The sequence below is a fragment of the Fusarium oxysporum genome, chromosome X (assembly GCF_013085055.1).
Source record: "Fusarium oxysporum Fo47 chromosome X, complete sequence".
Taxonomy (NCBI): domain Eukaryota; kingdom Fungi; phylum Ascomycota; class Sordariomycetes; order Hypocreales; family Nectriaceae; genus Fusarium; species Fusarium oxysporum.
The window spans coordinates 1,586,782-1,612,082 of record NC_072849.1 but is presented as its reverse complement, the minus strand read 5'-3'; the positions used below and the strand labels follow the sequence as shown (position 1 = coordinate 1,612,082).

Below are 25,301 nucleotides of genomic sequence, written 5' to 3'. Positions count from 1 at the left end.
CCTGCACAGTCTGCAAAGAGCCCACCACCATGTTTGTCTAGAAGACAAAAATTCCCTTCACCGCCTTCACCAAGTTCTGGGCTAGCAGTTTATGGATGGCGCCACTGGCATGGTAGTCATCTGCCCAAAGACAATTACTCGCGCCGAAGCAAGTAGCATCTTTGGCTCCGTATGCCGCATAATTATTGACAACCTGGTCAAATGAGGGCTTGGTATCGAGTATCTGAATTTTGACATTTGGGTGAGAGGATGTGAAGCTAGCTGCCGTGGTTTTGACAGCGTTGTTGTAAGAAATGATATCTGATCTTAGGCGAGCCAGATCAACTTCCGGTTGACCTATCATCTTGGGGAACTGATCTGCGTATGCTTCATCAAGAGTCAGGCAACTGATTTTTCTTTTTTAAATGGCCGGGGCTTACCAGGGATACTCAGCAAGACGAACTTGCTGTAGCCATCATTGACAAGAACCTGCAGGAGCTCAAAATATCTGTTTACGCATTCGGTAACAAGAGCACTCTTCTTGCTCCAAAACGCCTCACCCACGTCGTTGATACCAATCCAGAATGCGACGAGGGTATCAGCTTTTGTAATCTTAGGCGCAACATATTGCTTATAGAGGTCCACCTGCTCCGACATCGAGTACTGGGCCCATGAGTTGACAATCTTCTTGTCGACAGTCGCTCCGCTGTAAGCAAAGTCGTATGTGAGGATCAAAGATGTATTTAAAGTTGAAGTGACATGGCCGACCCAGTTGAGACCAGCAGAAGTCGTCTGCCCAGGCAGTCCGGGGTTCCCGATGGGGTTGGATGATGATGGTAATTGTCCTCCAGGCCAGAATCCCACGGTTGAGTATGAATCACCACTACCCTTGGTTAGACTGAATCGATTCGTCATGTTGGTATAACGTACAAAACAATAAGATTCTTCGTAGGCTGGGCAGCCATCGAGGCAACTGGACTAGCAAGAGCTTCAGACAGGCCAGCTGCCAGAAGGAGGCATTGATCGAATAACTTCATCTCAAGGAACAAGAGTGACAATCGTTATACAAATAAGCATTGGCCAAACCTCCAAGATCAGAGTGAATTATTCTTAATTTATATCTAGACTTGCTCGCGGCAAAATGCCTCCACTTCAAATACATTAACCGGATGTCGTATGTCACGGAATGCAAGGTCCGATTGGTGGGATATCTCACCATGTGAGATGCTCAGAATCCCCTCACGTATACACATCCTGTCTGGCATCGCCACTTTATGTCTGGATCAGCGGGCGAAGCTGTTGTATCACATAGGATTGAATGTTTTGGGAGGCAGACATATGCATTTTTGCGTGGCGTGGTGAACGAGTACGCCGGCTTCAGCAGTGGTTCTTCGGATCAAGAACACAACTTTATCGAACTTGGCTAACCACAGAAGCAAAAACAGAGATATAAATGCATATGGAAGCAGATGTTCTAGGAAGTATAAATTCCAAACTCCTGGTCGCAAGGTTGTCGTTGTCTAGTCCAAGTTGACTTCACCAATATACCTCCTGTAAGTCGACTCTTGTGGTTGGAGACTGCTGAGATTTACCTGACAAAGTATGTACTATTGAAAGTGAATGGAGAAGACATGAAGATGGTACAAGGCAATGTCCTGGTAAGGGTCTTTGTCTTTGAGATCCTTATATCTACTGCTCAGCAAAAGGCCACTTCACCGTGTCCGATCACATGACGAAGAAGTGTAAGCAACCAAGAAAAATGGCTCTAGAAACAATCTACATTTGAGTTTGGCGTGAGGTTTTAGGGCTTACACTGAGCAGATCTTGGCAGCTTGGGTAAGACAATGAGATATGAGGGATCGAGAGTAGCCACTGCAACCTTGATTATCTTCTCCAAAACTAGAATGATGACTCCATCAAAGTATTCCAGAAATAATGTATGCTACAAAGGCTGGTCGTCACTGCTGTATTAAGTCGGGCTCCTTGACAAATCCGAAGGAGTTTGGGGCAGCGTAATCGCTTACGCTCTAAATTCTGACTACAGTCATCCTTCACAGAACAGCCTGTCCCAGCGTAATACGCTGCTTATCGTGGAGACAGAATAAGACTAGAATAGGTAGGTGGTGTCGCACGCGCCCTTTCTTGTCATATCAAGATTGACAGGGGTCTGTATAAGTTATAAGCGTCACGGGCGGCATTTCAACGCTCGAAATTTCTCCTAGTCATACGCTGTAATTCTTAACAGGAACATCGGATCGTGAAACAAAAATGCCCGCCATGATTGCCAAACGGCCGGGCCTCATGCAAATCTCGGTCTCCCGAAGTGCCGAAGAGCAGCGGTTGATTCCTGCATATTGCAGCAACCTTGCCCGCCGCGCTAAAGAGCTTGAGACTTTTCGTAAGCATCTTTACGCCGATGCCAAAGGTGGTGAACTATCTTTTGGAATCATGGAGCGCATCTCACCACATGCTGTTGCGGTGTCACATCCTCTGTTCTCACGACTTGAGCAGCTTCATGTCCTTCTTGGTCGTGTTTTTGTCGATATCGTGGATCGGTGGTTTACAGACGAGAAGGCACGCTTTCCGGAACGCATGCCGTTGGATCCATCGGAAGAGGAGCTTCTCCGATGGGTAGCGTCTAGTGGTTGTGTTCCAGACTACGCCGAGCATGCCGGTTGCTGGCGAAGTGATTTGTTGTTTGGTCGCAGCCCGGATGGTCTGCGGGATGAGTCACCGTATGTTTGCGAAATCAACGGAAGGCTGCCTCTCAATGCGGTCATGGGAATTGCTCTGGGCGAAAATGGGCTTCTGGAACTTGGTGCGAGTAAAGGAGGACTTGAGCCTGTGAATAGCATGGATGTGAGTGATACGACTGTCTTCTGCGCCCTACTCTTTAAGCTGACGCTCTGCCAACCATTTAGGCATCTTATAACAACCTTATGGCACTATTCGACCCCGATAAACCGCTTTTCTCTATCAGAGACAAATGGCCTGGTGCTGACTCGAAGATCCTTTCAGCTGTCAATGTTGCACGTGGAAGGCCGCCAGTCGAGGCAGTTCGCCCCCAGGATCTGGAAGTTCGCCCTGATGAAAATTCTCCAACTGGATTCTCTCTCTGGGATAAGGCCACGAACAGGCTCTTGGAACAATGGTTTGTTGAGATGCTGCAGGAAGAGTATGCCGACCTGGAACCAGCTGTCGCCCGCCAATTGTCCCTTACTCCTCTCAATGACCTTCGAACTGTGTTCATTGTGCATGACAAGCGACTACTTGGCATCATACCTGAAGAGCTTCCGAAGATGGTTTCGCGTGGTGTTCTGACCGCCGAAGAGGCCGACATCGTTGCTGATGGGATCACTCAAACGATCAACCCGGGTTCAGAAGGACTTCAAAATCTGCTACGCGAGTCAAAATCCGACTCGGATATCAAGAATTACTATATATACAAGCCCTGCCGTGATGGCATGGGTCACGGTATAGAACTGGGAAAGAACCTTACGCAAGAAGCCTGGCTCGAACGTCTAGAGAAGCTCGCAAACCCAGATGTTCTTCGACCTCATGATGATGCAGCTGTCATCCAAAGGCTGGTAGACCATAATTGGTATGACGTTGTTCGTCATGAGGTTTCAACAGATGATGGACCGAAGCCTAACAAGTTTCATCTTATCGGATCTATGTTCATGTTTCAGAATCGCAAGTTCTACCCAGCTACTTGGCGTATGGGCCTGGAGACACATCTCGGTATCACTTCCGATAAGCCTGGGCTGGTCATGGCGATGGTGCATCAGCCCGACTGGCCAATTGGGGAGAACCAAGAGCAAGAGTTATGAGTTTAGAACTAGATATTATGTAACCTTGCGCTCTATGGTAGCCTGAAAGGTCGGGGAACTTCTAGCTACGAAGCGTCAGTCCGCCGGTATCGATCCTCCTGCACCCGGAGAAGAGGGTGTGACTTTATGTCATCTATTGAAGGATGTTGCCATCCTCTGGAGGAAGGCAGGAAGATCTGCATATTTGTTGACACCTACTGGGGAATTTTATGAGGATAAGGCGATAGCAGAGGGATGGTTTTTTAAGCCTCCTATGATAGAGAACTTGAATTGAGCAATATCTCTTCGCATCATCTGGTAACGTATAATAACAACCTGGAAATATTAGATCATCAACCGTTACAGTAATGCTCCATCGTTTGAAGATTGCCGACCTAGCCGACTTAGATACAGTACGCAACAAGCTTTCATTATTGGGGCTAAACTAGGCCTGTTTCCGACCGGTGCCTGGCACTATTGACGGGGAATTTTGGTATGGGACGTTGGCAGCCAATTATTGTTGAGTATGAAGTTTCTCCAGATCTTGTGGCGCACTAGAGCAAACTATTGATTTAGGGAAGATGAGATGATCGCCATCAACACTAAGGTACGTAGCAATATAATTACAGTAGCAATTCCCTTTGATCTAGGATGCGATCCAAGGTTTTACTGTTGGCCATTGGCCTTCTTGTTGCCGACTCTGCGCTTGCCAGTCCTTACAAGCCTAGGTCCTCCAGTATGTCGACAAATAGAGCATGCTTAAAATAAGGCTGGAAAATGGCTAATCGTGATTTCCCATTCAGCTTCGGAGACTGCTATTTCAACGTCAGTCGGTTCTACGACGCAGCCCACTTCGACTGTCGAGGAAACACCTACAGTCGCATCATCTGAAACATCCACCGAGACTGGTGCTATTACCATGACCGCCCCTGACACAACCGCAGCCTCGGAAGCGGAGACAACAACTGCTGTGGAATCTACCACTACGACAGCCGAGGCTGAGAGCACGACTACCACCACCGTGGCGCTATACAAGGCGCGCCCCTCACAGGCATCGACCAAGATGGTAGCATCCTGCTATTCAACCCTCAAACTGGAACTAGCCGTACCAGGACGATCATCCTCGACCCCGACACCGGCCGACTGCGGGATAAAGATACGGGAATTCAGATATGCGCATACTACGGCTCTGCAAACACGATCTTTGACCCTGCCAACTTTGCATTCTGCCAGAATGGTAACACTGGGCCCAACACGGCCTTTGATTACATGACCTGCCAAATCGTCAGCGGCAAGCTCTCTTGTACTGCGCCCCAAGCTGCGTGCCCAACAGATGACGACGGCGTATCCCTAGGCTGCACCACTGTGGATGGCCAGTTGAATAATGAGTTTTACTACAAGACCCAGCCGGGCCTTGGTACCTACTTGTATATATCCAGTGGCAGCCCGAATGGCTATACCCCTGTCAACGTCATTGCCCAGGAAGCATGAGTTGTTGTATTGCGACGATCATAACATTCGATTCAAAACTATACTTCTAATGATTCATAACTGTAAATGATATATTTTATCTCTGGCAATACCTTTCAGCCATTTAGGGCGTCTTGCTCTGTGACCTCCTTGTCGCTAAACCAACTGTATCGTATCCACGCCACTACGCCCGCCCTCATCCCAGCCCGCATAGCGATCGTACCCCTCCCCATACATTAGTCCATGGACATATGCTTCTCCAACAACACGATACTTGGAACCCTCGATGTGATGTAGAATAAAGGGTACCCGGGCCCCCATCAAGATCCATACTTCATCCTTGCTACCACCCTGACCCAAAGCCTTGGGTCCCAGGCCAAGCAGCCCCGATTCTGTCATGAAGAGTTTCCGGCCCTGGGTAGCATTGCGCATGTGTTTCTCGAAGTTGCGGAGCTTTCTCCGTCCCAGTGGAGTTAGTCGTTGCATCGAAGGTCGCTTATATTTGCCCCCTAACGGGTCCTCGTCTTGTTTGTCTTTTTCCACTGCAGGAGCTGGAAAGCTCTCTCGAATACGCCGTGCTGAAGGGACAAACCCTGTTTCCCACGTTGTATCGCCACCATCCTGACCTTCACTGTCACTTCCTTCTGTTTCAGATAGCTCATCTTCCCTCTCTTCATCTTTACTCGCCTCCTGCTTATCCTCTTCTTGTACCACCTTTTGGCTTTGTTGGTTTTCTTCCTTCCCCTCTTTTCCTTCGCCTCGCTCGCCTTTTTCTTTTCTTATCTTTTCAGTAAGATCAGCTAGAGCTGTCTCAAGATCTGGCGCCTGTAGTTCATCAGACAGCTGCCGTCCGTCATACATAGCTGACCAAAGAGCCAAGCGGGTAGTGAACGACGTCTGGATCAGTATCCACGCCCACGATTCCGAGCTAAGCCCTGACCATTCGACGAGCAAGTCGCGAGCTTCTAGTATATTTGTCAATATCCAGTTACTAAAACCCATCCCTAGGTTCACTCTTGAGTCCATATTGCCGAAGTCGTTTTCCGTCTCGGTCAGTTTATCAATGATCAGAGTGCGCCATAGGGCTTCAACCCGGGTCACCGCTTGTGATGGGCGGATGTATCGTCTTGACCTATGATCTGAAGTATCCTCAACACACCACGCTCTGGTTTGAACTGGATATTCAGCTGGACTATGTAATGCCAGTCGTAGAGTCTGGATAACTGGATCTCGATTGAGCTCTGTGGACATAGTGACAGTATCCACCTTGATGGCCTTGATACTGAGCTTATTTTCGGGGTCAATGTGAATTATCCAGTCGTCAAAACCGACATCATGGTGAGTTCCGGCGCAGAAACGATCATCATGTCCACCTTGGTCGAACGGAACCCGCCCCAGCCTGGCGCTAAAGTCGGGGACCCAGCTTGGAAGGCCTTGAATCCTAGTGTCTGAAAGGTCTTGCACATGGGATAGAACCGCAAGGTGCGAACCAATACGTTTCTCAATCATGGCCTTCGTTGTTTGGATGAAGACTTCTTTGACGTTGGCATTGTAGTCTGGTTGTAGTCCGAGACCGTCCTCAGCAAGGTTCAGAAACGCAAAGATCTTGTCTCGAGGATCAGTAGCATCGAGCTCACGAAAGTCGGATAGGACGGAGAGTAGGTGTAGCTTGCGGCGCTCGAATCTGAAACCCGTCATACCCAGCTCCTCACTGAAAGATTCCACTACATCGTGATCAGTGAGGTGAGTAACTTCAGGAAGCTCTAGGGCCCATCGACATGATTTGTTCTCAGTTGCCCCGTCTTGGCCTTCTTCATCTGGAAGTAGGGTGACCATGGGCAGGCCAGCGTTGCAGAACCCAAGACGCGAACGAGTATGGTGATATCCGAGGATAAAAGAAAGAGCATCGCGCGGAGTGACCTTTAACTCATTTACCGTCCTCGCTGGCTGTCCAGAGAGCAGTGACAGCTTCTCCCAGTGTTGAGCCTGGTCTGACACAGCTCCATTGGTGAGGAAGTTGTGGCCAAACTGGCATAACTCAATATCGATTCCCGTCTGTTCCAGAAACGCGGCAACCGCCAAGATGAAGTCCATACTTTGCAGTGTCGCGCCACAAACCATTAAGATATCCCGAGCAAAAACAGCCTCCTGGACGACCCAAGCCCTGCGGAACCAGAGTCTTTGGAAGAGGGAAAAGAGGGCGAACCAGTGCACCACTGTCATCCCTGGGACCGAGGACATTGTCACTTCCTCTTGTTCTAGGTATGACGAGTCTTGTGTGTGAAGCCGAGTTGCGTCGAAATCAAGAATCTTCCCCATTGCTTGTATCGCCAGTTCTGAAAGCCTGTCATATTGGCCAACCCAGGCAAGTACTATACTCGCTGACTTGTATAGGCGCCCCATAAGCTTGACTTGGGCAGCTCGTTCGTCGAGGTCTGCCTGGTTGATACAGAGCGCATCAGCCCAGATGGGCAGGTTGATTGAGCGGTAAGTTGAACTCTCCATTTCACCTGCGTTTGGAACGACTGCAGCTCTCAGTGTCAACACTGATTCGAAGAACGATAAAAGGTTTTCCTCGATTGGGACTCGACTCCCGTCAACTTCTATTTCATGATGCGTGCGCTTTTGCCAAAGCACCTCTTCACGAGGGACATAACGATGCATATCGTAGTACAGAAGCTTGACCCGATCAACCATTACCAGCTTGTCGCCATTGGGACCCAGTTCTGGACTGTGATAGGCGAAAGGAAATTTATCGGCGTGTTCTTCGAATTCCAAACCATCGATATCGGGCATGGGTTCTTCTTGGACTGTAGTAGGGTTCCCCCATGTGTATGAGACGGCGGCAAACTCGAGGCTCTCATCGCTTAGGTCGACTACTCGCATGGAGCAACGAATGATGTCGTCTCGGGACTCAATAATATCCAAGAGACGGATTGATGTCGGCGTTGTGAGGACGTGTGACTTGTACATGTTGACGATGGTTGTGGACAATACTCAAATGATGAAAGATAGTCATCGGTGAAACAGGATGGGCAATAGCATTGCCATGCAGACCTTGACATTGTTTTGTGATTCCAAGGCTGATTCACGTTGGGGGGGGGCATTATCAAGGTTTGAAGATCATCACGGAATGAATCCGCCTTGTTGCATAGCCGCCGGTGGCTGATACTGTTCCGTGGAAGGGCACCATTCAAAGTGCGCTGCCAAGTCTCAAGCGCTTCACCAGCAATATCAGCAATTGGACGCTCTTACGAGCAACGACCAGGGGTTTTCAGCTTCGAGGCAGGCTCAGCCAGACTTCACTTCTCAACGCTCAACCCAGCATTCTGCCTTGTATTTTACCAAGACTGTGTTTCAAGATTGTTAGTGTTTTATTCTTAACTGAATTTAATCTTTTTTTTCTTTTTTTTTTTTTTTTTTTTTTTACAACACAGCTGCAGAATTCGATTTTGAGTCCCGGGTCTGGCGCCAAGAGGCTTCAGCCTCGGTGGTCGCCTATGCTAACACCTACTGTAAATGCACTTTATTTAACTACCACTAACTTACACAGCCTACGGATTTTATCAGCGGGGTCAACCCAAAATATTCAAACCACGAAGTCAGATATAGCCAACAGCCGATTTTTGCATCGCATGCCTTGCCCCGGTAGAAAGTTATTATCTGCTGCAATTACTGACTGCATGTATCCTGAAATGGTATTGAAGCAGTAAATACCTGTCCAAGCGAAAGCTAAAACTTGGTGTTTGCCGAACGTTCCTTGGCAGAAGAAACGTGAACGCCAGCCATTATGAGATAAGGTGCCAGGCTGGGCTGACATACGTTACTTGGAGCTTTCTACGTTTATTTCAACTGTTTGTTCTCTAGAGGCAGTAATCTCAAGGGGCCCCTTATGTGACTCTGTAGGTTCAGGTCTCGACCTAGGCATACGAATATGAACGCTATACCCGACGATGTTAGCTCCGAGTGAGTAATTGCAAGCGATCTAACACAAGGGAGCAAAGGTGAGCTAAGATTTTCCCTGAAATTATATGGCAGCAGCTGATTGCTCAGTGAAAGCGTACTACAGAGCTTTGGTAGTAATAGCCATCAAGACAAAAAAGGTAATCACGTCTCAGGACGTTTTACCAGGACCTGAACCTCCACAACTACCGCTTCGCCTTGAACATGACAACAATCTGAACCCCAAAAAGGACGATCTCTTATCAAGATCAGCAAAAACATACAACAGCGGGGATTCGCTGGTCGTCACCGACCCAACTACTAATCCGCCCCTTATCGGCTTATCTATGGGAGAGCGGACGGGATCCCGAGTTCTCTGATAGGTATGGTCGTATGTGCTTGAGATCCGTATGATTGCAGCCTATATTCACAGTGTCTGCAGCTTGAGCTGCATCGTTGTTATCGGCTCGGTTCGGATTAGTATGGGCATCGACGTATGCTGGTAGCTGTCATGACGTCTGCGTGGTATTCTTCTGGGTCTATTCTTGCGTATGGCCTGCATATTACGCGTGGGCAGATGAAGGATAGAGATACTGTCTGACGAGTTATGGATATGGTCAAGCCCAGGCTCCGAGATTATCCCTCTCATAGCACAGAACTACCAGATTTGAGATACAGGCTTCCGTATAACGACCAATTGCATCTTTGACTTTACCAGAACCACCAACTTAGACTAATTGTGACTGTCGTTCGCTGTATCGCTCCGCATCAAAGGTTGTCCATTGCGTGCAGGCTGTCATCCGTATAATGGTGATATCGATGGTGCAATGACTCCAGTCCGAGATTCGTAAGTGATGTTGAGCATTTTCTTCCAAATCGTCAGGCCATTGGCTTTGTAATTCAAGAGGATTGCGTGAGCACTTATGAGTTCCGCTGTCGTGGATGATTCTGTCATTCACGCTAACAGTCCCTGGACGATGCCTTTTCCCTCCAACCACGTCAATTCATCTCTGGTGTTTAGCGTCGTCGTTGGGTATTAATCAGCCCGGACGGAGCACTACCTTAATTCGGATCATACGTGCCGTGCTGCACTAACAGGGTGCATAAGAAAAGCCTTAAATCGTGAATTTTAATCGATCCTACTGTGCTTCTAATTGGCTGACGGATGAATAATTTAGCTGATGACTGTGCTTGCGACACCCAGTGACTCAATTACGCGGTCTGTAGCGACGCGCATCTTTTTCCCAGGCGTAACAGTCGGGTCAGATTAAGCCGATGACATGTATTACGCAGAATTCGTGAGTCACTTGCCATGGTCAATTGACACGACTCATCGAGAAAAGTGCAGATGCCTAGTCAGGCAGAACTTGTATAACAATAAGGCCAAATATCGCCAAGATGTCGGATCAATTCTCATCAGTATCGTCAATATGGAGCCTCCTTACACGCAAAGATCCGGCGTCCCTCTTCAGACACGCCCGGTGCTTAGCCCATTCAATCCGTCAGCCCTACAGAGCCTTAACTCTATTTTACCCCCTAAGAAAAATGGCTTGACCATTAATATCCATGATCATTATGCATCAAAGCGCTATCGCCCTGGCTCCATAGTTATGGGCACTGTCAACATCAAGCCTAAGAAGCAGATTCCTTTCACCAAGATCTCAATAAAATTTGTTTGCGACTCAAGCGTCGAGCGACCCAATGCGAATTTGTCATTTGAGACATGGCATCGATTACTTGATCTGGAAATGCCAATTGAGGAAGCGGCATTACCAACTACTAAGATCCTACAAGCGAATGAGACTTACACGGTTCCATTTTATTTTGTACTACCCAATGGCCTCGGTACAGAGGCCTGTTCGCATAACGTCATATTCCAAGAAACACGACAGTTGCACTCACATCTTCCACCCAGTATCACCGGCTGGGAGAGTGATGCCATGATCCCAAGAGGCGTGCGCGTTGACTACGGTGTCATTGCTCAGGTTTGGGACTCGGCAAGCCCAGAGTATGCCAAGATGGAAGCCAAAGAAACCGTTCAGTTCTTGCCAGGCCATGTTGAACATCCGCCTCTGAAGATCCCGACAGCAAACCGAACTTTCAAGTTCGGGTCATCGAAGCAACTCAAATCCAATGTCTTTTGTCGCTCTTCGGGCGAGATCACGTTATATACTGATCAACCCAACGCGATCGTTCTTGATTCCAGCGGAAAGAGTTTCCACCCTACAACGATTACAACGTCCCTGAGACTAAAGCTGTGCGACCAAAAGACTAGCTTACCAAAAACATGCAGTGTTTCTGCAAAGATTGAGTCAGAGACATGGTCACAAGATGAGCCCATGCAACAGCTCCCTCATATCGTCAACGCGAGAGACTGCTATAATGGCTCCGATACTCTCGTGAAGAAGTCGGAGGTCGGCTTACGTTGGGAGAAGAATTCACCGAAACAAACAGACAGTGTTGTCACCGAGACTGCTGAGACATTCAGCAGCCATATCGAAATACCCATTACAAGTTTTGCGAGCGATAAGAAAATGTTTTTGCCCACTTTTTATTCTTGCCTGATTGCCAGGACATATCAATTACATCTAACGATTAATGTTGCATCGACAACCCTGAAGCTGGTACTGCCGGTACAGCTCACAATGGAGGAGCAGAAAGGAGATGTGCAGCCCGACGCTGAGGATATCGGGCTTCCAGAAAGCAGCGCGAGATGTTCCAGTTCATTGCCGTCATATATCGAGTCGGAAAGGAGGCATTCACAGCCTGAGTAACAATCCGTTATAATAGATAATAAAATTGAAGTTCGTCGTCAAACATTCCCAACATTGCGCCTCTGTCAATCCGCTTTTGCCTCGTATTGCCTTCTCAAACATGAAACTTGCGCCAGGGCCGAATTTCTGATTCACTTTCTTCGAGTCTCTCGACCAAGGCCAAGTTCTGAACCAATCCCATTATTTCAACCGAGGTGAGTTCTCGGGACGAAGCAATTCCCTTCCATTCTGCATATCTCTAATCCGGCAAACCCATTCCTTGATTCGAGGGGCTGGTCCTTTACTACTCCAAGACTTTGAAACTCGCAACTCTTCTTCTAAGTTTTTGCCATTGAGGCGGGACAGAGCTCCAACTGTAAGCGGTGTTGGTCCGGGTGCTGGTCGTGGTCCCCTGAGTGCTGCAGCATAACTTTTGGGCATTGCGGTTTTTGCTGGAATTGGCGAAGGACTATTCATGGCCAGCGATGGATCCTGTCTTTGCTTTCCCATCAGCTTTTGTTCAAGTAGCTTCGCCGGACTCGATGGTAAGTCGTCCATGATGAATCTTTTGCTTAGGAGATATTCTGATGCGCAGTATGCGAGGGGCTGATGATGGGAGGAGAAACTTAATAAACCTTTGACAGGAGGGGAAGGTATGCGTATTTAAGGACAGGAAATTAAACTTCCAATTATGTCTTTTAGAGTTGGTAAGTGAAGACTGAACACAAGGTACATGGGGAACTCAGATAAGAATATGGTTTGTTCAGGCTTATAATGAAGACCCCCTGTTTTTCTGTTCGTTCGCACTTCCCAGCAATGATCGCATGTTCATCGGCATTTGGTGGATGTTCCACGTGTGCGCTGAACTCTTTAGTCCAACACTCAGGTTCGTCATTGTCTTCGACATCAAACTACGTGAACATCTTTGATCTTCGGATGGTAAATAATCCTTGAAGCCTAAAAGTGCAACCAATTGATTGAAGTATGTTCATATTTAGTTTTTTGGGCAGAACCTTCATGATAAGGTTATTATCCATATATGGAACACCATTTTTAAATAGTCTGTTATCATCCTATCATGAGCTCTTCCAGCGAATAGTCCTCCCAGTTAGACATGTTGCCTCAAACTGTCAGAGTTCCAGCCGCGAATTTTCAACTCTAGGTTTCAGCAATTATTGGTAATCTACGGCAGATATATCTAACCAACTTAGAGATACGTTCTCTAATCAATGAATAGGTCTCTTAAACTGTCGGGATTAACTCCCAGATCAATCAGTTGACACTAGACAGAAATTTCGTCAGTTAATTGTTGTCGTGCTTGATCTTACTAACCGTCTTGTACTGTAGCTGTCGATAGTGCAATAACACTTTTGGGCTCATTTTTCGACAAGCTCAGTTAGTATAAAATCAGAAATGACCCCACCTCCGCTTTGGCAAACAGGTTTCAGCGGCTCAACGACGAGTTACCCGATACTTCATCGGAAAACTCAGAGTTGCTATTATTTCTGTTATTCTTAAAGAGAACTCGTTGATGTTAAAACTTGTTACATTTATCGAATGTTAGATTTTGAACCGTATATCTTTGTCTATCGCATCAACTCCTTTTTTTAAACCCAACTTGGTCAGATAAAAGGCGCATAACCATAATCGAGGCTCTGGATTGAAATAAGGAGTTTTCATATGGCTTATTTCATCAATGCCGTTCTCACATCCAAAGACTTAAGGGAATGACCTAATTTTACTTGATATAACTATTCTGATTAATTCGATGCTATTGCTTGCGATTCTTGAAGTGCACCACCTTGTCAGTGAGGACAATGCCATCGAACTGATGAGGCAGACATAAGGGTACCCTTAAAACGTTCTTACAACTCCCAGCGTGCCCAATCTCTGCGCTCACCTTGCAAATTGTCTCTTCTCGCACAGGAAAATGGCGTGACATTGCTGCAGAAATATCATTAATAAATGCAGAGAACCTGAAGAGGCAGAGCATAAACTGCTCAATTCGAATAGACCATGGCTCGGAAGCCATCAAGTAATTCCTACTTGGGGCATTCGGAACGAACGCCTACAACGTACGGTTCACAATATTCTGGATAATATAGTTTCAGCACGGCCTGCATCTTCAAATTTTACAACAGCCTGATATGATATTTGTAGCAAATGACGGCAAGATTGCTAAGGTGATCATATACAGAGTTTCGGCGATTGCGAAGTCTGCATAATACGGATTTACCCCAGTTTCTGGATAATGCGACTTACAGCTGGCGGTTACACATCCCAACCATGAATATACGAAGCAACCCATGAGTATCATCGCAGAGCAAAAAAGCAGCCGGTCCGACAAGTTCCTCCACTTGTCTACGGGGCAAAAATAACATACAACACCGGGGATTCGCTGGTCGTCACCGACCCAACTACTAATCCAGCGCTTCGCAGCTTGACTATGGGAGAGCGGACGGGATCCCGTATTTTCTACGAGCTTTGGTCGTATGTGCTTGATGAGACTGTCGTGAAGGTCTATGGAGGTGCTGTTCTGCGGAGCTGAAGGTTCATCTTGGCGGTTAATCACGGCGCAGGAACAGTCTTGGCTGGATGAAAGTTCGGCATTGGAGTTTTGCCTGAATGGGCCCAAGTCTTCATGACAGCGCAGAGGTCCAATGCCTTGGTAGAGGCTACGATGTGATACCCTGATTCGATCATTTTGGCGTTCCCCGCAAGCTCACAATGCATTGATATGTGCCTTGGATTTAAAGTGTTGGAGTTACATCGTCACTAAAACGCGGCTTGGCGGATCCTCTTGTCACTATGGATTCTTAAATTTAGCCGAGGCCAAATTGTATGTCAGACCGCTATCCAATGCCTACGTAGCCAATGTCGCATCTGTTCTGTCAAAGACACCATGATCGTTCGGTTTTAACCGTGTGTGCACTGAGCACGGATCATTCCCGAATAAATGCACCAATTACCAAGGCAAAGGATCGCTAAACAAGTGTGCATTCTCGTGTTATCCCTGAGTCATGAGCAAGTTCTAGACTGGGTTCTTTGTTTTACATCTTAATAGACCTCAGCTATACACCATGCATCCTCACGCTGATCTTCTGAAACGCAACCTCGGTTTTTAGGCTGAATGACCGATCCTCGTCCTCCCCTTCCTAATCAAAGACCTTAGTTCTCGGCCCAGTTCCTAGCTCGCGGACGTGTCTGGGGTCTTCGGCAGTCAATGCAACCTCCGCCCCATTCGAGGTGGCTCTATGGCAAAACTTGCATCGATGCCATGTGGCTCCATGTTACGAATGCCGACTCTTGCTTTCCCATTCGATATCATGTCTTGTCCTAAACCGGACGTTCCGGGCATTGTTCCTCCGAAATTGCACAAAGGCCGGATAAACCAGACCCCTACGGTTAGCATGTTTCATAGTACGGAGCTGAGTACTGACTTGGTTGAGTTTCCGGGATTATCATCGACCCACTAATCACATTGGGATGACTGCTGTCAACTGGTCAAACAAGCATTTCCATCGATCCTTACTTTCCCAGTGGTTATCTCGCCGGAAAAATTGGGTATACACTTCATACAGACTTAGATCGATCTCGGACACTTTCACATCCATGTTAGGCAATTCGTTTTCCCCACAAGTCTCGCGAACTTGGGCCAGACTCGGATGATGTAAAGCAATTAAGGATCGCCTAAGTGCTACCATTTGGCAATATAAATACGACGAGAGTCCTCATCAATCAGTCTCTTCATCCCATCAACCAACAGCTTCAGTCTCCAACAGTCTTCAAGTCAACATCATCAAAATGGTTTCCTTCACCTCCCTCCTCGCCGCCGTCTCGGCTGTCACTGGTGTCATGGCCCTTCCCTCCGCTCAGCCCGTTGACGGCATGAGCGTTGTCGAGCGTGACCCTCCCACAAACGTCCTCGACAAGCGCACTCAGCCCACTACTGGCACAAGCGGTGGTTACTACTTCTCTTTCTGGACTGATACACCCAACTCTGTCACCTACACCAACGGCAACGGTGGCCAGTTCAGCATGCAGTGGAGCGGCAACGGCAACCACGTCGGTGGAAAGGGTTGGATGCCTGGTACTTCTCGGTAAGTTCCCCCTGTGCTGCCTCTCTGAGCCTCATACTAACTTCATGTGCAGCACCATCAAGTACTCTGGTTCTTACAACCCCAACGGCAACAGCTACCTCGCCGTTTACGGTTGGACCCGCAACCCTCTCATTGAGTACTACATCGTTGAGAACTTCGGCACTTACAACCCCTCTTCCGGTGGCCAGAAGAAGGGTGAGGTCAATGTTGACGGATCTGTCTACGATATCTACGTCAGCACCCGTGTCAACGCCCCCTCCATTGACGGTAACAAGACCTTTCAGCAGTACTGGTCTGTCCGACGCAACAAGCGTTCCAGCGGATCCGTCAACACCGGTGCTCATTTCCAGGCCTGGAAGAACGTCGGCCTCAACCTTGGTACCCACGACTATCAGATCCTTGCTGTTGAGGGTTACTACAGCTCTGGCTCTGCCAGCATGACTGTGTCCCAGTAAAGAGGCATTATGACAAGAAGTTCTGGGGGCCATGATGATATGGTAGTCTCTTGAAGATAGCCATTCTCTGTATCTTCGGAAGCTTCAGATGGGATTACGTGTTTACGAGTCCGGACTTGTGACTGGACTTCACTCAGGACCGGTCTTTACTTCATTGTACATAGCTTAGCACCTAACTGAACATACAACGATAGCCGGCTTGCTCGGCTTTTTTACGTACATACTTTTTTTTTTTGGCCAATATAGAGTGACATGCGATCTTGGCGGCCTGATGATACACAGACCAGTTCCCATAGGAGCCAATAACAAGATTCAGTTTCTGAGTCGCTTCAGCCTCCAACACCTTTGTATAATACAAAGCCAATTTAACAGAAGGGTATATCATGGTAAATCATACAAATATTCCTTCGTTAATGATCAGGTTTCCTCCTCGTCTCTCATCTTTATACTACCGAGAACCTCCGTTGCATATCTTCACTCAAGTGAACGTTAGATGGCTGACTCAACATTTCTGGGTCTAACGATATCATCGGTCTCCTCGAGTTTTGGCTTGAGTCTCCCTTACTATCTTGACCGCTACTCTGACCGTAGTACTGAATCTTTTCTCGCCAGTTGAAGAAGGGTCGTAGTGATGGGAGGCATGCGATAATCAGGCCAATGCAAGCATCGATGAAACTCCATAATTCTGTTTACGAGACGGATGGCATTGATTAGTTTCTTTCTTCCACGAGAGGTAAGGTTTTCATTTGGAAATACTTACCGACAAGGCTAATTGTGATCACCAAATCTCCACCATATTGCTCAATCTGGGCAAAGCGGACTACGCAGAAGATGATATTGATAAGACCAAGGAGAAACGTGGCGTATAGACTATATCTCAGTCTTCTCCTCAAGGTGAGCTCGGGGATAACGAGCCATGGCAGAATGAAAACTGTACATCAATGTCGATTAGTAGAGATCATTGACAAGATGTGAGGACATGACATACTCAGGATGTCCCCACTGATGTTGAGAACCCAGGAAATTTCAAAGTTGGTTTTGATGCTTTTAACGGTGCATCTTTGTTCTGATAATGTCCTTGGTGATAGGTTAGTATAATCTATAGAGCATATGCTGCCATTGAATATATTTACCAATTTCTCCATACTGGTAGACATGAGAGGCTGAGTAGCAGTATTGTAATAACGAAGCCCATGGCAACGTAGACGATAACAACCCATAGGAATCGACGTCGCTTTACCATAAAGACGGGGAAAATCTGTAAGTACACAGCCAGTAGAGCTGCCTTAGATAAGTAGAAAGTCACATAAAATGGATAGTTGGCAAAATAGTAGAGCTGTTCGCAACATCTTAGCTGATAACATGCCTTGGTGATCTCAAGCGTGTATACCTTGTAGAAGCTTTCTGCCTCTTCAGCTGTTCCTTCGAATCCAGCAAGATCGAATGTGGTACCAGGTTTGAAAATGCCTATGCGGTAGAAGTAAATATCGAAGCTTGCTGTCGCCACGGCCGAAGCCCATGCGGCGCACATGAACACATCGCTCGCGAGTAGACTTCGTCGTTGTAGAACGAGTCGGAGGTATAGTCGCGCTAAAATTACTGCGGTCGCGATGGAGATAAGGGCCCATTCAGAAGCCTGCGAATGGTTCAGTAATGTCGCGTGTCGTAACAGACGACGTATCCTACGATGACTGTTGGGCCACTTGGATCTATTGGCATCTTGGAGATTGCTGAGTCTCGTACAACATCAACTGGCGAGATGAGGACCGCGCCTTGATGATGAAGTCCTAGTCGCTAGCATTACCACTCGGGGACAGATGATGCAACACGAACGTTGAAGGGGGTCCCCAGAGGAAAAGGGAGATCTGCAAATGTAGCAGTCACACATACCTAAGCAACAGCGATAGTTTGCGTTTGCATTCCTCCCGGATACAGGGCAGAAGAACTTGGGGTGATCTGCTAAGTTTAATCTGATACTCGTCAAGCCACATTCTGGTCCAGAACACCACCTACCACCGCTCCCGTCAAGACTTTCGGTAATAATCACGTCAATCCCACACGTTCAAATTCAACACTGACGATATCCCCGGATTCATGTAGGCGACGCGTTTCTCGAACTCTCATCCAGTGAATGCTCCTCTACGTAGATGATTGATCTGCAGTTTTCTAGACCTCGAGCTTATCTGCGGAGAGAACGGTCCAGCCCTCCACACTTGACGCCGCATACCCGCGCCCCTGAAAGGTTTCAGCCATTTGACCTGGCAGCCACCAATCTTCAGCGGACCGATGTCACGTCAACTGACACAACGACGAAGACTTATGGCGCTAGCCCAGTCTCTGCTGATCGGGGGATCCATGTTGGCATGTTTCTGGGAAGGAGGCGCAATACTTCTTTGCAGCCTTTAGAACGTGGACTTGGGATATTATACATCCAAACAAAATCTGAACACCTCTTATCACGTCAATAGATATGAGTCAAGGCGCCCGATGCAATCAGCTGTCAGCTTTATCAACCTAGAATAAACTTATCAAAAGCTTTGAGTTACAAGAACAGAATATCCATAGATTTATATACCAACTCTATAAATAAGATACAATGATCGAACCTCACGACCTATGCGCCATTCGTGGCCGTGTCCTTGGGCACTTGCTTGTCCATCAAATCCTTCAATTCACCAAAAGCCTTGAGGATGGTAGGCGTCTCAGCAATGATATCCTTCTTGGTCTCGTCGCCCAGCTTTCCAGCACCAGCAAGCCAGAGATCATCACCAACACCACCATGAAATCCGAGAGCAGGTCGTGTATCAACCACATTGAGCTTCATGCCTTTCAGGGTCTTATCCAGAGATTCGCTTGCAGCCTTTCCTCCAAAGATACCATAGCTGATAATCAGAACACCCTTGCCAATCCACTCGTTATACAAGTAATCAATAGCGTTCTTGGTGCCGCCTGCAAGACCAAAGTTATACTCGGGAATGACAATGACATAGCCGTCGTGCTTCTTGATCTCGTTGCTCCAGGCAATAGAGTGGGCATGCTTGAAGGATCCCTTGTCGGGTACCATGGCGGGCATGATTTCTTCATCGAACACGGGCAGGTTGAAGTCTGCGACGTCAACTAGAGAGATCTTGGTGTTCTTGCTGGCGTCTGCATCGCCAGTGAGGATGTCGTTGATGACGCTCGTAATCTGAGGGCCAACTCGACTTTTACGAGTGCTTGTTGTGATTAGAGCGATGTTCTTGATGGCAGCCATATTGTGTTTGCGCTTTCTAAAATTGTGATTTAATGAGATAAAGGGACTTTGAAGGGAGGAGTTTATGTGATGAGTGAAGAGATATTCTTGAAACTTTATCCAGTTTTCAACCTATTTATACGCAATTAATTTAATAAATACCCCGGCTCTTCTTACAAGATTAATAATTTCATATGCCCGCAAGGCATGTGGGCTGTTCTGCTTTCTTACAAATCCCGAATTCTACCCGCGCGTTTCGGTGGATAATGGATCGCCGATACAGCAGAAGTCTGATGCTTGGCTCTACGGCACTGCATGACACGGTTATCTCACGCGCGGCTCGGTTATTCGGAAATCGCTGGTATAGTAAGCAAGTTGGGGGCTAGTAAGCAGCCACTCCTCGATCGGCTTGCTGAGAGCTGTCAGCAATTATCGGCAAAAGCGGTGCCGCAAAGGCCGTTTTCATGAAGTGTTTTGTTACAATTCGATCCGCATGTTATTAATTCTTGATGAAATGCGACTTTACATATTGCGATCATTTATTAAACCCCGGGAGTCAGAGCTCGGCCGATATCTCACATCATCTAGTTGTTGATCACTGCCGAGTATTGGGGCTTGACCTAAACTAGTAATCGATTCGTTCAATTCACCATCTCCTCATCCTCTTCTTCATATTCTTCTTCAGCCGCTCGAATATATTGCTCTAACCATCGATCGACAAAAGTAGGGTAGTCCTCAACGTCCCTTTCTTCAAGCTGATACGGAGCGACTAATCTCTCATAAGCTGCTTCACCATCTTCACTGCTCGGTGGTGACAGACTGTTCATCTCATCGGTAAACCGAACACCACCATCAGATTCAATATCGACACTCGATTCCCTCCCTCCCCCCTCAAAAATATCAGGGGATGGACTCTCCTCTTCTGCGTAGTCATCATCTTCATAATCTTCCGAAATATGATCTATATAAGGCATATGGGAAGGGTTAGACTCCGGGCTGCGAGCTAAGAACCATTCACGATATATAGCTTGAGCGTAGCCTGGGACGTCAGCGTCTCTTTTTGGCTCCGCATCATGCTCATCAGCCTGTGGCGGAAACTCTTCACAATCTGAACATGCGATATGCTTGCAGCGTCTCACAGGTTGTTTCCAGTAGTCATCATCGCCGCCTGTTTCCGGATATCGCTCATCGTTCCAGTACGGGCAGAGGGCTTCATACCCCTCCCATAATCTCTCGAAGTCTTGCCTTCCGTAATTTCTGTTATACCTGGGCACTCTGGGGTATGCATGTCGGTATTGGCTAACATCATGGCCGCATATCGTAAGAGCAGCATCCCAAAGATCGCCCCTGTACGACCCTTTGGACGAATACTGGTTATCGCCATCATTAGGTAAATATGCACGCATTGAAACGCTATGCTGATGGTGGTCAACCGCAAGGATGTCTGCTCCTTGTTGGATCAGGAAGACTACGGCTTCCAACTCGTCTCGATCCCTGCTTCGATGAGCTTTGTAAACAAGACTATGCAGGCACGTGAACCCCAGCGTCTGGTGATCGTCCGGAGACCATGACTTCGCTACGCGAGCGTTAAGGTTGGCGCCAGCCGCCGCCAGCATAGCAACTGCTTTCTTCTTGCTCGTTGCCCTGCTTTCTGCCATACAAACTTGGTGAAGTCTTGTCCTTCCATTCAGGTCGAAGCTCTCTAGATCATGCATTGTGAAGTGTCCCCCGTGCTTGAGGAAGAGCTCTGCGGAGGGCTAGACTGTGTCAGTACACATGGTTGCTATCTTTCGAATACTTACGAGATCTAGGTTACAAGCCGTGGACAATGGGTTATCCCACCCTGGGTATGACAACGTGGGGTCAGCCATATTCTCGAGTAGTACTAGTGTTGTATCGTGTCTGTCCAGCCCTGCTATACGCGACAGAGCAGTGCCCGTATGCTCTCCCATCTCATCCACATCTGCTCCAGACTCGATCAAGAATTTGCACATCTCCACGCTCGCCGTAGCTGCATACTTCAGAAGGGTCAGTAAAAGTTTCAGGGACCCACAGATAACACTCTTACATGTAAAAGTGGCATACCCTGCTCGTCATGATCACGCAGGCTTGCTTTGCCCTCCTGTAGCATGGTCATGAACTCCTTGAGGGAGCCCTGTTTCACCAGAGTAAAGACAAGCGAGTCATTCGGGACTATGCGACAGATAGATATGCGCGGGATACTCTGGATGCTCCGATCGAAAAGTTGCCCTTGGGAAAGCGACACCGAAAACATCCAGGGATAATTCGAGGGGCGGAACACGATGTTAGCAACGACATCGCGAAAGGTGTTGACATTTCCAGACGCGTCGACACCCCTGGTACATATCCTTCTTCTCTTGTTGGTTGAGATCGTGAGATAGCCATGATCAACATCGATTTCCTCTCTCAGCCGCTTTTGCTTAATGATCGTGCCATGCGGTAGGTGAGAACGGAGTTTTCGAGAACCAGAGACTGATATGTAGGATCAGTTATGGGTCAGAGGAACAAAGAGAGAATATAGTTACCAGACTGATTGATTGCAATGATAGGAGCGGAAAGAATCAGTCCTTCTATCAGCTTCAGGTCTCTACCGAACGCCTTTGCATCATCCTCTGTGACGGAACTGTAGCTAGTGGAGTTGCTGCTGAGTCTAGACTTTTCAATCGACCTCTCCTTGGCAATGGCAACAAATCTCCGTAGGTCATCAATGATCTGTTCAGCATCATCGGCGTCCAACGTCAAGCCGTCATGGTCTATGAGGGTAGAGAGGCGGGATATACTAGATTCCAGTTCAGAGCAAAGTGCCATGGCACCAAGCTGACCCGCTATCGCGCCGTCTATAATATCTTCATCGTATGCGGTCGCCGGAAGCTCCTCCACCTCGACGGCTGCCGCATCCTGATCAAGTCTTGTATGAAGTTTTGATACCTCTCCAAGTATCTGCTCCAGAATAGTGGCCGTCACATTTGCGTGAGTATCTATCCTTGATGACACTTGCAAAAGTGATTGCGCTTGGAGAAGGCTAAGGTATAGGTTTATTTGCGTTGACTTGTCTCGTATCCTGCCTCGCGCATTCTCTAGGTCTTCTTTCTTGACGTATGCGAGAACGCCCTTGTACATGCGACTCGAACGACTACTGCCAGAGCTTGTAGAGAATTTTGCGAGCCGACATTCTATGCTCGACAGCTCTGTTGTGCACGCCTGCAGAATGTCATTTAATGACTCAATTGTGCTTGTCGGTGCGTGTCGCAGCAAGCTACCAGATATGCGCCCGAGAACGGACTGTAGTGACTCTATGTCTTTCAGTAACTCGGAGACTATACTTGGTGCATCTTTGATTGACGAGAGTGACTCATTGACAATCTTGGCCGATTTAAGGGCTAAGAGGACGAAGGCCAGAGTGCTGGCACCCACGCCGATTGCTTCCATGGTGGTTTCGATATGCCGAGGCCGCAAATGCTACTCTTGAAACTAGACATGTTACATAGTAAGAGTGGCCAATATTTTCGTTTAAAGGTAGCAAAATTGTTGAGATAGAATAGAAAGGAAAGCCTTGTGAAGCGCCTGACGTCTCAGCCGCACTGGGCTGTGTTGCATTTTACGCGCCGCCCAGGTCTCGTGATTGGCTTCTTATGCAACAAACCATTCCATATTTGTTTCAAACAGCGCAGATCAGCAATCACGAAATGCAACGTGGAAAAAATAACAAAGCCCTCTTCACTCTTCCTGGGTTCTCACAACAATTTTCTTCCCAATTTTTCCTCCTTCCATGTCTTGAATGCCCTGGATGACCTTCTCCCATCCGACCCCGTCAGCAACATGATGCTCGAGTGGCTTCAGAGTCCCAGCAGCAATATGCTTTTCAAGCAACGGAATCCAGTTGGCGATATTGGATGTAATCTGTGCTCCATCCCTCTCGTTGGGACGGCAGAGATGGCCAAGGTCTGCTCTGTACTCGTTGATAGAAGATGGTGTTGAGAATGGGGACCTAACCATACATGAGCGGCGTTTTCAAGCTTGATAATAGGGTTAGAGAACTTACCAAGAGTCAACCGACGTAAGGCATTTCTCTTTCGCATTAGAAGCGGTTTCGAGAGCTTTCACCATGACCTTGTAACCATAAGTGCTCGCATCCATCATTTTGCCAAAGTGTCCGTTGGTAATCTTCTTGATTTCCGCGACTTGCGCGTCAATCGTCTCACGACTGTCAAAGGTCGCTGAAGCTCCGTTTCGGACAGCAACCTAGGCAAAAGTCAGCACTACGGTATGAGCACTTAGTTGAAAGGACTCACAGATTGCTTAGACGGAGAGCAAGATGCCAGGACCTTGTATCCGCAGACTTTACCCAGCTGAGAGTGTTAGAGACAAAAGATTGGCCAGGCTCGGGTTGCTACCTGTATTGCAAATTGCCCAACGTTACCACTGCCGCCCAAAACGACGATCCATTCATCTTTTTCCTGGGATTTGTTCACATCGCCAGGAAGCTCGAGCCCTGCCCCACCAAGGAGACACAGGCTTGAAGTCTGTTGAGCTGTCAGCTTCACATTCTCGGTTATTGGTCTGCGAGGTCTCATAGTTACCAGAAGGCATGTTCCAATGGTGCAGCTATCTTCAAGGGAGATGTTGTTGCCCCTTTTGAACAGCAAATCTTCCCGAGCCAGGTAAGCATCTTGAAATGGCGTGAACCGATTCTGGCCGACTGGGGCACAGCTGTACACGTAGTCGCCGGCCTTCAGCCTGGCAACGTCGGGCCCAACTTCAGTGACAACACCAGCGCCATCACTGCCTAGGATTGCGGGCCACTCATTTACCATCATCCCAGTGTGATGCTGGAGAGCGTCACTTTATCGTTGCCATTAGTCTGGAGCTCTACATAGACTGGGTATGCAGTATCATACATGGGATTGAGACCTACGGCGAGGCATTTCACAAGAACCTGCCTGTCTTCGGGGGACGGGCGGGGGATGTTGTCGACGACTTTGTGAGGTTGGTTGGCCCCTTCGATAATGATACCTGCTTGAGTTGCCATTTTGAATGAAGTGAAATGACAATAAGACTACCGTTGCGTATATCAAGAAACTTTAGGATGGTGATTCATGGATTCATGCCATGAAAGGCGGGGAAGTTGGTATAAATGCATTTACACTACGACCTAATCGAATATTTGGAAGTCAATGCAAGCCACTCATATAAGCTTGAGGAGAGAGGTTACTGATCAATGTAATCTCAACGCCACAACACTATCTCATAGGCTGGCGCCGCCCGCCACGATGTCACCGCGCGTGAACAGTTGGTCCATCTCAAGAGGCGTACTGCCGCTCGGGCTGTTGATGTGCCGAATCTTTGACTACTGTGCGGCTGAGATGCTTGGACGTATCATCTCACGTCTCGCATCAGTAAAGCTCAGATATTTTTGCAGGCACAAGCAACAGCTGAACGACCGGTATGCAAAAGTAAGATGGCTGCATTTAGGGTTAGTGCGAACGGCATTCTCCGTGGTCCAGTCGCACGTCTGTTGCTATAAGAAATGCGCCATCGTG

General features: G+C 47.7%; 10 protein-coding genes across 10 annotated transcripts; 4 read left to right on the top strand and 6 right to left on the bottom strand.

Moving 5' to 3' along the window:
* Window positions 1-37: 37 nt before the first annotated feature.
* Window positions 38-1,016, bottom strand: FOBCDRAFT_244434 (uncharacterized protein; the record flags this gene model as incomplete). The annotated part of the gene is made up of 3 exons (XM_031191534.2): window positions 38-366; window positions 420-862; window positions 910-1,016. The coding sequence occupies 3 exons, from the start codon at window positions 1,014-1,016 to the stop codon at window positions 38-40; spliced, it is 879 nt and encodes a 292-aa protein (XP_031032765.2).
* Window positions 1,017-2,247: 1,231 nt separating this feature from the next.
* FOBCDRAFT_244433 (uncharacterized protein) lies at window positions 2,248-3,809 on the top strand (the record flags this gene model as incomplete). The annotated part of the gene is made up of 2 exons (XM_031191533.2): window positions 2,248-2,838; window positions 2,901-3,809. 2 exons carry the CDS (start codon window positions 2,248-2,250, stop codon window positions 3,807-3,809), a joined length of 1,500 nt encoding a protein of 499 aa, XP_031032764.2.
* Window positions 3,810-4,374: 565 nt separating this feature from the next.
* On the top strand, window positions 4,375-5,279 carry FOBCDRAFT_207508 (uncharacterized protein; the record flags this gene model as incomplete). Its single annotated transcript, XM_059609202.1, has 4 exons — window positions 4,375-4,395; window positions 4,452-4,524; window positions 4,619-4,854; window positions 4,959-5,279. The coding sequence occupies 4 exons, from the start codon at window positions 4,375-4,377 to the stop codon at window positions 5,277-5,279; spliced, it is 651 nt and encodes a 216-aa protein (XP_059466019.1).
* Window positions 5,280-5,414: 135 nt separating this feature from the next.
* On the bottom strand, window positions 5,415-8,231 carry FOBCDRAFT_280415 (heterokaryon incompatibility protein-domain-containing protein; the record flags this gene model as incomplete). Its single annotated transcript, XM_031191531.2, has 1 exon — window positions 5,415-8,231. The coding sequence occupies one exon, from the start codon at window positions 8,229-8,231 to the stop codon at window positions 5,415-5,417; it is 2,817 nt and encodes a 938-aa protein (XP_031032762.2).
* Window positions 8,232-10,582: 2,351 nt separating this feature from the next.
* Window positions 10,583-12,017, top strand: FOBCDRAFT_253589 (uncharacterized protein). The gene has a single exon (XM_031191530.3). The coding sequence runs from the start codon at window positions 10,631-10,633 to the stop codon at window positions 11,972-11,974; it is 1,344 nt and encodes a 447-aa protein (XP_031032761.2). The 5' UTR covers window positions 10,583-10,630; the 3' UTR covers window positions 11,975-12,017.
* Window positions 12,018-15,469: 3,452 nt separating this feature from the next.
* On the top strand, window positions 15,470-16,701 carry FOBCDRAFT_264881 (glycosyl hydrolases family 11-domain-containing protein). The gene is made up of 2 exons (XM_031191529.3): window positions 15,470-16,053; window positions 16,106-16,701. Exons 1-2 carry the CDS (start codon window positions 15,758-15,760, stop codon window positions 16,506-16,508), a joined length of 699 nt encoding a protein of 232 aa, XP_031032760.1. The 5' UTR covers window positions 15,470-15,757; the 3' UTR covers window positions 16,509-16,701.
* Window positions 16,702-16,951: 250 nt separating this feature from the next.
* Window positions 16,952-18,865, bottom strand: FOBCDRAFT_244428 (uncharacterized protein; the record flags this gene model as incomplete). The annotated part of the gene is made up of 8 exons (XM_059610604.1): window positions 16,952-17,193; window positions 17,269-17,439; window positions 17,497-17,585; window positions 17,642-17,766; window positions 17,899-18,144; window positions 18,342-18,373; window positions 18,736-18,781; window positions 18,812-18,865. 8 exons carry the CDS (start codon window positions 18,863-18,865, stop codon window positions 16,952-16,954), a joined length of 1,005 nt encoding a protein of 334 aa, XP_059466018.1.
* Window positions 18,866-19,050: 185 nt separating this feature from the next.
* FOBCDRAFT_232673 (flavo protein-like protein) lies at window positions 19,051-19,825 on the bottom strand. The gene has a single exon (XM_031191527.3). It carries the CDS (start codon window positions 19,759-19,761, stop codon window positions 19,123-19,125), a length of 639 nt encoding a protein of 212 aa, XP_031032758.2. The 5' UTR covers window positions 19,762-19,825; the 3' UTR covers window positions 19,051-19,122.
* Window positions 19,826-20,349: 524 nt separating this feature from the next.
* On the bottom strand, window positions 20,350-23,218 carry FOBCDRAFT_169528 (uncharacterized protein). Its single transcript, XM_054707158.2, has 4 exons — window positions 22,287-23,218; window positions 21,809-22,233; window positions 21,543-21,758; window positions 20,350-21,497 (listed from the first exon to the last, which is right to left on the bottom strand). The coding sequence occupies exons 1-4, from the start codon at window positions 23,188-23,190 to the stop codon at window positions 20,382-20,384; spliced, it is 2,661 nt and encodes an 886-aa protein (XP_054563133.2). The 5' UTR covers window positions 23,191-23,218; the 3' UTR covers window positions 20,350-20,381.
* A 38-nt stretch (window positions 23,219-23,256) lies between these two features.
* On the bottom strand, window positions 23,257-24,881 carry FOBCDRAFT_232670 (chaperonin 10-like protein). The gene is made up of 6 exons (XM_059609903.1): window positions 24,660-24,881; window positions 24,342-24,603; window positions 24,156-24,284; window positions 24,054-24,110; window positions 23,804-24,003; window positions 23,257-23,749 (listed from the first exon to the last, which is right to left on the bottom strand). The coding sequence occupies exons 1-6, from the start codon at window positions 24,788-24,790 to the stop codon at window positions 23,479-23,481; spliced, it is 1,050 nt and encodes a 349-aa protein (XP_059467961.1). The 5' UTR covers window positions 24,791-24,881; the 3' UTR covers window positions 23,257-23,478.
* Window positions 24,882-25,301: the final 420 nt, after the last annotated feature.

Excerpts from the sequence above, each read along its gene's own strand:
- FOBCDRAFT_253589 (XM_031191530.3), top strand. The coding sequence starts at position 10,631 with ATGGAGCCTCCTTACACGCAAAGATCCGGCGTCCCTCTTCAGACACGC.
- FOBCDRAFT_264881 (XM_031191529.3), top strand. The coding sequence starts at position 15,758 with ATGGTTTCCTTCACCTCCCTCCTCGCCGCCGTCTCGGCTGTCACTGGT. Across the intron at positions 16,054-16,105 it reads TGGATGCCTGGTACTTCTCG|CACCATCAAGTACTCTGGTT; the intron begins GTAAGTTCCCCC and ends CTTCATGTGCAG.
- FOBCDRAFT_232673 (XM_031191527.3), bottom strand. The coding sequence starts at position 19,761 with ATGGCTGCCATCAAGAACATCGCTCTAATCACAACAAGCACTCGTAAA.
- FOBCDRAFT_169528 (XM_054707158.2), bottom strand. The coding sequence starts at position 23,190 with ATGGAAGCAATCGGCGTGGGTGCCAGCACTCTGGCCTTCGTCCTCTTA. Across the intron at positions 22,234-22,286 it reads CATTGCAATCAATCAGTCTG|TCTCTGGTTCTCGAAAACTC; the intron begins GTAACTATATTC and ends CCTACATATCAG. Across the intron at positions 21,759-21,808 it reads AGGGTATGCCACTTTTACAT|TATGCAGCTACGGCGAGCGT; the intron begins GTAAGAGTGTTA and ends ACCCTTCTGAAG.
- FOBCDRAFT_232670 (XM_059609903.1), bottom strand. The coding sequence starts at position 24,790 with ATGGCAACTCAAGCAGGTATCATTATCGAAGGGGCCAACCAACCTCAC. Across the intron at positions 24,604-24,659 it reads GCCGTAGGTCTCAATCCCAT|TGACGCTCTCCAGCATCACA; the intron begins GTATGATACTGC and ends GCAACGATAAAG. Across the intron at positions 24,285-24,341 it reads CCATTGGAACATGCCTTCTG|ACTTCAAGCCTGTGTCTCCT; the intron begins GTAACTATGAGA and ends ACAGCTCAACAG.